Raw genomic sequence first — 12,656 nt, forward strand, 5'->3', positions numbered from 1 at the left:
TTCTTGAGCAATACCCTACAAGCACAGACAACCAAAGCAAAAATAAGCAAATAGGATCACATCAAGGTAAAAAGTTTTTGCACAGCAAAGGAAACAGTCAAGAAAGTGAAGAGACAACTCACAGAATGACAGAAAATATTTGCAAACTACCCATCTGACACAGGATTGATAGCCAGAATACATCAGGGGCTCAAACAACTCTAGAGGAAAAAACCTCTAATAAACCATTCAAAACATGGGCAAAAGCAGACATACAAATGGCAAATGGGCATATGAAAAAGTGTTCATCATCACTGATCATCAGAGAAATGCAAATCAAAACTACAATGAGATATTAGCTTATCTCAGTTAAAATGGCTTTTAACCAAAAGACAGGCAATAAGAAATGTTGACGAGGATGTGGAGAAAAGGCAATACTTGTACACTGTCAGTGGGAATGTAAATTAGTAAAACCACTATGAAGAACAGTTTGGAGGTTCATCAAAAAACTAAAAACAAAACTACTATTTGACCCGGCAATCTCACTGGGGGGTATATCCTGAGAAGAAAGGAAAACAGTATATGGAAGAGATATCTGCACTCCCATGTTGGTTGCAGCACTGTTCACAATAGATAAGATTTGGAAGCAACCTAAGTGTCCCTCAACAGATAAATGGGTAAAGAAAGTGTAGTACATATACACAATGGAGTGCTACTTAGCCATAAAAAAGAATGAGATCCTGTCATTTGCAACAGCATGGATGGACCCAAAGATCATTATGTTGAGTGAAATAAGCCAGGCACAAAAAGACAGACATCACATGTTCTCACTTATCTGTGGGATCTAAAAATCAAAACAACTGAACTCATGGACACAGAGAGTAGAAGCATGGTTACCAGAGGCCAGGAAGGGAAGTAGAGGAGATGAGGGGAAGTGTGGATGGTTAATGGGTATCAAAAACAAGCCAACAGAAAGAATAAATGAGACCTACGATTTCATAACACAACAGTGTGACTACTGCCAACTTAATTGCACATTTTAAAATAACTAAAAGAGGGTAATTGGATTGTTAGTAATACAAAGGATAAATGCTTAGTGGGGATGGATACTGCATTCTCCATAATGTGATTATGACGCATTGCATGCCGGTATCAAAACATCTCATGTACCGTAAAAATATATATACCTACTATGCACCCAGAAAAATTTACATTTTAAAAATTTAAAAAACTTAAAAAATAAGATCACGTTATGTATTAATTAATAGATAGGACTGAATAAAGAAGGCATAATGATATGATTAACATAAGAATAGACACAATAAGTCTGACAATATTTCCTAAAATGATCCTATAGACCTCTGCAGGACAATATGTAGCGCAGCTTTGGCCAGTGTGGAGGCAGGTGGTTCACATTTGCACAACAAGGCTGTGCAGGAAAGATGCCTTCAGGGGAGAGGAGGACTGTCATTCTACCGGAATTTTTTAAAAAATTAAGATAAAATGTATATACATTGACAGTCGACCATAAGCTCCTCATGGATCTCTACTTTCCATCTGGTGCATTTCAGGCTGGCTTTCTGTGGTTTGTTTTCTGCTCCCAAACCTGTCCGTTGAGTTCAGTTCAACTCAAGAGTGGCAAGCAGAATCTATCTCAATTGTCAATTCAGACTGAGTAGTAGTGGATACTTGAGGCTGGACTCAGTGGAAAAGTGTCGTGATCCAACAGCCGTGTCTCCCATGGGCAAAGCAGCCATAAGTGGTGGCATGCACCCTGCAGTTGCTTCCATTTCTTGGGCTAATCAGATTTTATCTGAATATGAATGCCAAAAAGAAACTCAGACAGCAGCCTTGTGGGCAGGCATGCCTTAGTCGTATGAAAATCACTTGCAAAAGGTCTCTAATGCCAGAATGAGGATCTCCACATCAATGTAGCCCCTAAGAAAATCCTTAATGAAAATGTTTTCAGTTTGGGTTCATGCCCCTTTATCAATAAATTGACCATCCTGATTAAAACAGGGAAGTCTCTATTTCTGGTCTATATTTTGGGAGAATTTTGGCAAAGGCCTATTCTTTAACCCATGGTGTCACCCTGTCATGACTACCACAAAATAGAATTATCATCCAGTTCCCAAGAGACCCTACTGCTTATCTCAAAATACAAAGGGCCTCTATATAAAGGTCCAGTTGCCCAAAAGGAAGACTATTTATGCAAAGATAAATACTTGTGGGACTATCACTTTGCTTGTCCAAACATTTCCTTTGCTCTAGTTACTAAAATAATTTTCTAAATTAAAATACCCTATCTCTTTTCTGCCTGGGCAGAATAACTATTCCAGACCAACACTGGATTATTTCCCCTTTTAAAAATGAGCAAGATCAGACACTGTGCCAACACATGAAATAATTCCAGTCAAATGTCTTTCTGTTTTGCATCTGAAGGAAACATATCTTAGAATACAAAGAGCTCCTGCAAATCAATAAGAAAAATACAAACAACCCTATTTTTAAGTGGGCAAAAATTATCAAGGAGGCACTTTGGTAAAGAAAACATCCAAAACTTATGAAAAGTTGTTCAACATCATTATTTATCAGGAAAATGCAGATTCAAATCACAATGAGATACCTGTACGCACCTGCTGGAGTACCTAACATTTTAAAAGACAGAGAAGAATAAGACTTGACAAGGAGGTAGAATAACTGGAAGTCCCAAATATAGCTGGCAGGAGTGCAGAATATCACATCCAATTCAGAAAAAATATCTGGTGGTTTTATGCTAAAGCTAAACACATATATGTCCTTTGCACCAGCAATTTCACTCCTGGGCAAAGATCTGAGAGAAATGAATGCATATTGCCACAAAGGTTACATGCAAGAATGTTCATGACACCTTTATTCATCATAGCCAGAAACAAAGACTAACCTAAATGCTCATCAACAGAATGAATAAGTAAACTGTATAATATAATATATGAACCCATTATTAACACAGTAAATGTATACTATGGAAAAAAACTTAGCAATTTTTAAAAAATGAACCGCTAGTACCTGGAATATTATAAATAAATATCATAGATGTTGAGTGAAAAGCAAACAGGCAAAACATGTACTCAGAGTATGAGTGCATTCACATGAAGTTCAACAACAGGCATAGCTTATGAGAAAATGTTACAGTAATGGTTACCGAGGATGGGAGTATAGACTAGGAAAGGAACAATGGAACTTTATGGCATATTAGAAATGTCTCCATCTTTGTCTGTGTGTTGTTTACATGAGGTATAGGTATGTAAAAAATTATGACACACTTTGTGTACCTTATTGTATGTAAGTTACCCTTCAATTAAAAAACAAAATTGTTAACTCCAGGTCCTGTTAATTAACTCCATGGAGGGGTATACAGTGATTATAGTAACACCACCCTTCAAGTTGCTTCTATAGAAGGAAACTATTCCGCATTAGTTACTTCTCTCACTTAATCACTAGAAAAACAGCATATTCATGCAATGAATTGTCCTTGATTGAATTGTGGATTCTTTTCAAAGTCGCTATGCAGAATATTATTGAGTGATCTGGCATCATTTGAACGTAAAATGTGTATTAGATAATGGCGTTTTATCAGTAATAAATTTCTTAGGTGTCATAATGGCATTGTGATTATACAGGAAAATGTCCTTTTTCTTAGAAGATGTATGTTGAAGCATTTTGGGGTGACATAGCATAGCATGATGTCTGCAAATTGCTCTCAACTATCTCAACCTAAAATGATACGTGTGTATATTTACATAAAAATATAGAGATAGGGAGAGACAAAGCAAATGCGCCCATCCATTATCAATTGATTAATCTAGGCAAAGGGTATATGAATAATGGTACTAGTTTCCTCAGTTTTCTGTGGGTTTGACTTTTTAAAATAATTTGGGAAAAGTATTAAATGAACGAATAGCATATGACTCTGCTATGTATTAAAATTTAGAATATACTTTTAGGGAAATGGATAGACAAATCTACTTAATAAAATTTTTAAAATACCTGGAAACAAGAAAAGAAAGACATGTTCTCAGAGCTAGAAATGAAAAGTTGCACTAGATGATTGCCAGAATCCCTTTTAAACCTAATATTTAATATTCAACCTCAGGACTCACTGAGATTATTAACTGCCATCATCACTCAGGGCTTTTGACCTTGACATTGGGATGCATCAGCAGCGACAAGCCAGCATTGCATTCCTTCAGTAGACAAAGCTTCCAGAGTCAACTGTCCAAAATGAGTCTGTGCTTTTCTAATCCAAGTGCAGCCTCAGGGGTCTGACTCCGAGGAGGATGTGTTGTTTGGGATTCAGGGTCATTAGGCATAATGAAGAGGCCGATACTTTATGAAACAAGAGAAATCTGACCACTTATAAAGCTTAAACATTCTTCCACGCCTGATAGTGCTGATTTAGGTCAGGATGATGGAGTTTGAGGAAGTTTCTCTCTCCTCTTCACCACTACTGCAGCTACCAGTTTCTCACTCGGGTAACCTGGCAGCACCTCTCCCTGACCATCCCTAAATTTTCCCTTTTCTGGCCCCGACCCACTTGATGCTCACCCAAGGGCAAACCTGGAAGTGTGATTATGGAATGTCCAAATGATAGAGGAATTTAGGATCATCTACCAACACTGTCACCATATTGATAAAAAAAAAGTGGAGGCCCAGTTAAGTGATTGGCCTAGTACATCTGACCAATTAATGTTAAGTGATTGACCTAGTACATCTGACCAGTTAATGTAGAATCCAGGTCTCCTGATTCTCAGTTTTATGCTCTTTCCCTTCCCCTCAGATGTCATTTTCATTTTGGTTCTTGCATAACATTGAGGCATTCTGGAATCTGAATCGATTTCTTTAGACCACTTAGCTAGTTATTTCACTTTAATGGAGATATAGATACAGATATAGATATAGACAGAGATAGAGATATCCATATGCTGTGTGTGTGTGTGTGTGTGTGTGTGTAGCATATGTGTGTTTTCACCCATTATATGCCAAAACTTGTGCATCTCCACAATGGGATGCTGAGTCAGATTTAAAGTTTTCTGGTAAATAGTTGTTCATCATCACGGGACTGGTATAATTTAGCACCTAAGAGTCTGACATTGCATGACACCAAAAGAAGAAATCATAAAGAATGGGAGATTTAACCATATTAAAAATAAACTCGGCTGGGCGCAGTGACTCATGCCTGTAATCCCAGCACTTTAAGAGGCTGAGGTGGGTGGATTACTTGAGGCCAGGAGTTTGAGACCAGCCTGGCCAACATGGTGAAAGCCAGTCTCTACTAAAAATATACAGGAAGTAGATGGGTGTGGTGGTACACACCTATAGTCCCAGCTACTTGAGAGGCTGAGGCAGGAGAATCACTTGAACCCAGGAGGTGGAGATCGGGGTGAGCCTAGATCACACCACTGCACTCCAGCCCGGGCAATAGAGTGATACTTCGTCTCAAGGAAAAAAAAAAAATGAACTTCTCTGTATTTAAAAAACTGCAACTACTGAAAAGGAAATGAAAATGCATAGATATTTGTATCATCATATGATTAAAAATTAATATCCTTAATTTTTTAAACTCTTTAGAACCAGTAAGAAATATAAAAGCACTTCCAATTTTTTAAATGGGCAAATAATATAAATAAGGCATTCTCAAACGAACAAATACCTGGGTCCAGTAAAATATAATTGATTGCTTCAACAGCAATCAAAGAAATGCAAATTGAAATTAAATAAGATACAGTCTTTAATAATATTTTTTAAAGACTTATAAGGTGTGAGAAATGAGCATGTAGGAAAAAAAGGAGCTCTATGAGTCAGTAGTTTGATGTGGGCTGTCAAAAAAAAATCTAAACTCATTGTGGTTGTATAAATAGAAGTGTAAGATCGAAAGCAAGGAAAATGATAATTCTGTCTTTAAACAAAGCATAGCCTGCACGTGACCATGGGGTCTGGAGCTGGATGGCTCAGGCTCAAATCCCAACTCTGCCACTTTCTAGTAATGCGGCCCTTGAGCAAGTTTTGAAACCTCATTTTCTCCATCTGGCAAGCAGATATGATGATATCTACTTCTTAGCATTGTTGGGAGATGAAAACCATCCATGTAAATTGCTTAAATCAGTAATTGGCATATGGTAATCACTTGTTAAATGGTACCTATTCCTTACAGTTCTATGCTTATCAGATGCCCCTGGAGACCTACACTGAGTTCAAGGGACCTCAAAGCTGCAGAGAAACCAGAGCCTGTTCAAAGCAGAACACCAAGATGGTATCATTTCTCTAACTGTTGGAGAAACTGACTAGGTTTTAGCCCATAAAGGAACAGGTAGAGCAGGTGTGAACGCCTGGATAATTTTGAAGTCCCAGCAGGTGGAGGTTTCAGGAAAACAGTTTTCTGCATAACTTAAGGGAGAAAATTTAATTAGTGAGTTCTCTAACAAGAGAAGTATTCAAGCGTGCTTCTTAACAGATGAATAAAAGAAATGCAAGCCACAGATGAGAAGTTGGATTAAATCTGTAACATCTATTTCTACCCTGAGATCCTACACATCTATTCCAAGGTGCCTTTTGTCCCTCTTTTCCCCCTTTATTCTTCTATTTCCAGGTGTCCCTGCCAATCCTTGGGTTTGCTTAAAAGCCAAAAAATAATAATACATCTTTGAAATATATTCTATATGATCATCTAAAACTGACTGCCCCCATTGAAATTACTTTTCTTAAGACTTAAGAAGTTACTTTGGTCTCTATGAAGTCTATTTTAGGCAAATTTCTTTATCTGGGACATGTTCATTCAACAAATAATGATAGAATGGCTCTTATGCTTTCAACACTGGCCTGGTTGTTGGGGTGTAAAATTAAGCAACTCCAGGTGCAGTGACTCGCACCTGTAATCCTAGCACTTTGGGAGGCCAAGGTGGGTGGATCACTTGAGGTCAAGAGTTCAAGACCAGCCTGGCCAACATGGTGAAACCCCATCTCTTCTAAAAATATAAAAATTAGCCGGGCATGGTGGCACATGCCTATAGTCCCAGCTACTCGGGAGGCTGAGGTAAGAGAATCACTTGAACCCTGGAGGTGGAGGATACAGTGAGGCAAGATTGCACCATTGCACTCCAACCTGGACTACAGAGCAAGACTCTGTCTCAAAATACATAAATAAATAAAATAAAAATAATAACAAAAATAAACAAGACCCTGTCTCGGCTCTCAAATAGTTCACAATCTCACATGGGAGACAGTGACCTCCAGGTCAGTGTGATGAATGCACAAATTGAAGTGTGCCTTCCTGTGTACACCCAGCATCACAGAAAGAAGCCACAACCAATGGCTGAGGGTTGGGGCAATCGGATATTTGTGTTTAGAACCCCTCTCAGACACTCCTTACAAAGTGAAGACATCTCTCTTAACTTTCCCTTTCCCTCAAATTTCTCTTTTCACATACTGATGTATGGCTGGAATTCAAAGGAAAATCACACTGTGATCAAAACTACATATCTAAAGCAGAACTGTCAGTTACTATTATCTATTCTTGCACACCCATGGGACATGTTATTTTAAGTTGATGTTGCATTCAATTAAGCCCTTATGTTGGCTACAACACAAATCACATCATCTAATTTTCCAATCTGATCCATCAAATCACTGACCTAGCACCCCAAACAAATGGTTGTGCTGTGCCTATATAAACTCACTGAAGGCAAAGGAACTAGTCTATTCAGTAGCGTATTTTTTTACATAAGTGAACTCTTCCAGGTTGGAAAATTTATCAGTGAAAACATATTAAATAAGCAATACAGAAATGGCACCGAGAGTGCTTAGCAGCATGATTTCTGGAGCCTTAGATTTAAGTTCAGATCTCAACTTTGCCTCTTCCAGGCTCTGTAATCTTAAGCAAGTTACTTAATTTTTCCAAGCATTAGTCTCCTCATCTGTAAAATGAAAGTAACAAAGTACCTGCTTCCTATTGTTGTGAAGATTAAATGAGATAATATATACAAAGCATTCACCACAGTGGCCAGCACGCAGTATACATTTGAAAAATGGCGACCACAGAGACAGGTAAGAGTATGGTTTTGGGGGAGGAGGTTGTGGTGAACTGAGATCTCACCATTGCACTCCAGCCTGGGCAATAAGAGCGAAACTCCATCTCAAAAAAAATAAAATAAAATAGTACAGTTTTGTAGGCAACACTGTGGAGTCGCTCTGGCATAAGGTTCCCCTGGGTACCCCTCATCATCGTGACAGTGCTTTAGAAAAGAATGTCACTACAATACGAGCCCATGAGGGCCACATAGAAAGTGGTTAGGTTCTGCATAATGCTGAGGCCACACTGCTGGACTGCAAACCAGCTCTCCCACTTATTAACTGTGTGACTTTGGACAAGGTCCTTTGCCTCTCTGTACCTCAATCTCCTTATCTGTTAAGTAAGGATAATAATTGTCCCCATTTTGTTGAGTTGTCATAAATATGCTGTATAAATGCATTAAGGCATGAAATGCTTGGAACTCTTCCTGCTTCAGGGTAAACACCACATGCATTAGCTATTACAATGATGAATCAGTAGGTGCAAATCGCTTGAGATTATTTCATCCTGCCTAGAAGACAAGGTAGATGCAGGAAAGAACTTCTGGGCCAGGACCCTGACTCTCCTGCTCTCTTCCACTTCTACCACAACTTTCTTCAGCCCTTTCCTTTCCTGTCCCTGCCGCTTGCCCTTCCCTTTCCCATCACCCTGATTCCTCTGCTTTCTCCCAGCCTCAATGGACATCCAGATCCCTCAGCCACTTTCTGAGTCAGTGCCGCTGCACCAAGTGCTTGTGAGCTTGGTTGTCCTGGCAACAACAGCTTGCTCCATAAACCTCTAGGAACGAGGCTGGTTTGAGACATGACTTGGAGGAGTCTAGGTTATGCAGAGCATATAGTTTGCTCCTCTCTCATTTTTTTCCAGTTATGATGATGAACATATCTAATTCAGTAGCAAGTATTCGAGGACCTTCCAAACATGTTTATTGGCCAGAAAGAAACCTCCTAAACAGAGAGAAAGGGAGGCTGAGGTTATTAAGCCCAATCTTGCCCACAAAACAATTTGTTCATGCCTCGCTCTGGCTCTAGTGAGTTCATCTGACCTTTCTTCTGTGGGCCAGGGTAAGCTGCCTTTCAGAATGCTGCCTGGGATTAATGAGATGGTAGGCTTTGCTGTTAGGCAGGCCTGGGTTTGAATCCTAGGTCATCCTCTTGCCACATGTTTGACTGTGGGCAAGTCACTTATTCTCTGTGAGCCTCAGTTTTCTTGTCTGTAAGATGAGGATCACAGAGGGTGGTTAGGATTAAATGAAGTCATGTTTGTATAGCAGCTTGCTGCTCCATGGTTGGCTAGAAGGGCTGTTTTTTAAAACAAAAAAAGTAAATTGAAAGAGTCTGAGGCAAAGAGACATGGGTATTACTTGGAATGAAAAAGCTGGAAAATGACAGAATCGTGTATTTTCCCTCCCCCTCTTAACCACTGTCTTTATTTGGAGATCTTATTCAGGAGGCAAAAGAGGAAACCTGGATTGTGAAATGTCAACAGTTATCTTACACAGAAGAAAAGCAGAAACATTTTACAGTTAACGCTATTGACCCCAAGATTTCTAACTTGACAAAATTCCTGCACCAGCATTTCCTAATGCTATATTTTTTCCACCCAAAACATCTTATCTGCAATAAAATTATTTCATAAAACAAGACACAGGACAAAGATGTTCTCTGTTACTACCCAGGTATCTTGAACTGCATAAGAGAAAAAGGTGAATGAAGGAATATTCACTATTATTATTTTTCATGCTTTAACATCAAAAACCACAGCCAAGGCTTCTAAGAGCCTTTTCAAAGATTTTTATGGCCCTTCCTTCATAATTAATTTGGCAACCAACCCAGGAACCAGTACATGACCCCATTAACATCTAGGAGGGGCCCCACCACCTACTAAAGTGTATACTGATGCTGATACAAATAATCAGTGTCTCATGCAGCTTGTGTACACCAATTATGTGTCAGATTCCTGACATATACAGTTTTTAACTCACACATGAGGTAACTGAAGGAAACTTAATGTCTACAGAAGTTAAGAACTTCAATATCTTCTTGGGAAATTCTGTCTTTAGGTTTAGTTCTACAGCTGACAAAGGGAATATTTCTGAACCAAACATTTCTTAAAAATATCAAATGAGATGCTGGGGGCTATGTAAGAGTGGAGGGTTAGAGAAGGGAGAGGATCAGAAAAAATAACTATTGGATACTAAGCTTAGTGCTTGGGTAACAAAATAATCTGTACAACAAATGCCTGTCACAGGAGTTTACCTATATAACAAGCCTGCACAGATACCCCTGAACCTAAAATAAAAGTTTTAGAATAAAAAAAAAGAGAGACTCTTAATGCATTATATCAGAGAGTGTTCATAAGGTTCCAGAGAAAAATGCAGTAATTATGGAAGATGTAACTTGTAAACATGAAAATTATGGAAGATATAAATTGTAAAACTATCAATACAAAATTTCACTATTTAATTCCAGGCCCATTTTCTAGATTGGCTTTTACAATCTGAGAGAACTACTCTCACTAATTAATAACTATTTATTAATTTAAATCCACGTGCTTGACAACCCTGACTCTATCATCCCCATTTTTTAGTGAGACAGCTTCACTTATTAGAAATTTAGTCTTCATATTTTTGTAATTTAGGGAGATTAAAATATGAGCATACAAACTTTATAACAGCAATTTTCATTGCAAGATGTTTTTAATTGTTTAACAAACAAACAAAAACTTGCGGAAATGTTTCCATTCACTTGCTCTTCTCAGGATACTAGCACAAGTGATCGGGAAAGGAGTAAGTCAACACGAATTATTACTAGGTCTCACCAATTATTATTGGTGCCTATTGCAAGGAATCTTTTACATCTCTATGTATATGTGTGTCTTTTCCAAAGGATGTTTCAAAGTACAGCTGGCTAGAGAGGTTAGCAGCTGAGAACCCACTTATTCTCCAGTACCAACTCAGCTCTCACCATCACAAATACCCCACAAATCCTAAGTTGGAATAAATTTGCTTTAAGAAAATGCTAGAGTAATGAACAAAGTTCAGTGCCATGAATCAGAAACCTAAGCATCAGAGGAGTGGCTGGTCACAACTGTCATGGCCATGTGACTTTGGGCAATCGCCAAGCCTTCAGGGTCTGTCTCCTCTTCTGCAAATGAAGGAACTAGGCCAGATGACCTAGGGTCTCTCCAGCCTGAAGTCAAAATGGAAGCAGGCAGCAATGTGCGCTATTTAACCCCCCTCACAGGTAGAACATTGTAGGCTAAAACATGAAACAAATGAATAGCCTAAAATAGACTCACACATTCGCTGTCCATTCAATTAAAAAGCTAAGCACCTGAAGGAAGGCACTACATTCAGCTCATTTCTGAAACAATCCACTCATTAAGGTTAGTGTGAGCATATCTGTGTACATAGGCGTTGCCCACAGGACGCCAAGTCTATGTGTGAATTCACATCCCAGGGAGCTTTCACGACCACACAGCACACACTCAGCATCTGAAGAAAGACCAACACTAAGAAAATTCCATTTTCCTGATGCATGCCAGGGAGGCTAAGCCTTTTTCAGTACACTAATCTTTAAAATGGTGCATCTACCACCTCGATGCCACATTATGCAAATTTACTAAGAATTGTGAGTGAAGAGATTTCAGCCCAATTTTAAAAAGCTAAGGATTTTTTACCTGTCAATTCCAAGGAGACGGCCCAATAAACAAGCCGTAATTACTCTATCATTATATCAACTCTTTAATCACTTTTTCTCCCTTTCCTCCCAAAAAAAGAACTGAGGGGAAGGGAGATTTCAATAAAAAATGGATAGTCTCTCCAAGTAACCTCTATAGAGGAGGAGTATATCTTCTGACAGAACACATCTGTGTGCCTCTTAAAAAGGATATTCTAAATCTGGAGGGAGTTAGCTTAGACCCCCACCTTCCAGGCCCTGCCATCTGGAATTCTCAGACCCATAAAATCAAACTGTAAGGAAGCCGGGGCTGGATGAGTATCCCCGCTCCCCTAACCCCGCTCCAACATTCTATGTGCTACCATGTTCCCCTATTTCAACCCAACTGGTTGAGCAGGAAACACTCCTAAATGAGCAGGTAGCCCGTGGAGCTGAACCCAAGCCTCCCCAGTCGGTGTCCACTGACACCCTGGTAAGTGGCACCTCTGCTCACCCTCTTCACAAGGTAGCCCTCTCTGATCCGCTTTGGTTCCATGCTGGCTGGACAGGCAGATGCAAAGGTCACTCTCCTCTCAGCAGCTGGGCTTCCTCTGCATACTGAGGTGGCTGTGGGCTGCCTTTTCTACAGTGCGTCGCTTTCACAATTTCCCTTCTGCTGGCGGTCGCATGATCACATCCTCTTCCCCTCACTGGGGTGGAAGATCAGAATAAGGAACTGCAGAGTAAACTACCCATTCCTTGCTAATCCTGGAGACTTATTAAAACCACAGTTGGGTTGAATACTTACCTAAGGGAAATTCTTAGTACCCTACAGAAACTCACTCTTTTAAAGAGAAAAAGAAGTGATGAAAGGAAGAGGAAGATGAATAAGAAAAACTTGTTGGTGGAAATTG

The 12,656-nt window shown here is 39.3% G+C and overlaps 1 protein-coding gene across 1 annotated transcript in view; it reads right to left on the reverse strand.

Moving 5' to 3' along the window:
- Positions 1-12,359, reverse strand: part of PLEK (pleckstrin) — a 33,731-nt gene extending 21,372 nt beyond the window's left edge. The window contains exon 1 of the mRNA XM_001094492.5: positions 12,257-12,359. Within this exon, the coding sequence (XP_001094492.1) occupies positions 12,257-12,298 (42 nt within the window). The 5' untranslated portion in view covers positions 12,299-12,359. The remainder of the gene's footprint in view (positions 1-12,256) is intronic.
- Between the last annotated feature and the right edge of the window lie 297 nt (positions 12,360-12,656).

This window comes from Macaca mulatta, chromosome 13, assembly GCF_049350105.2.
Source record: "Macaca mulatta isolate MMU2019108-1 chromosome 13, T2T-MMU8v2.0, whole genome shotgun sequence".
NCBI classification, from domain to species: Eukaryota; Metazoa; Chordata; class Mammalia; order Primates; family Cercopithecidae; genus Macaca; species Macaca mulatta.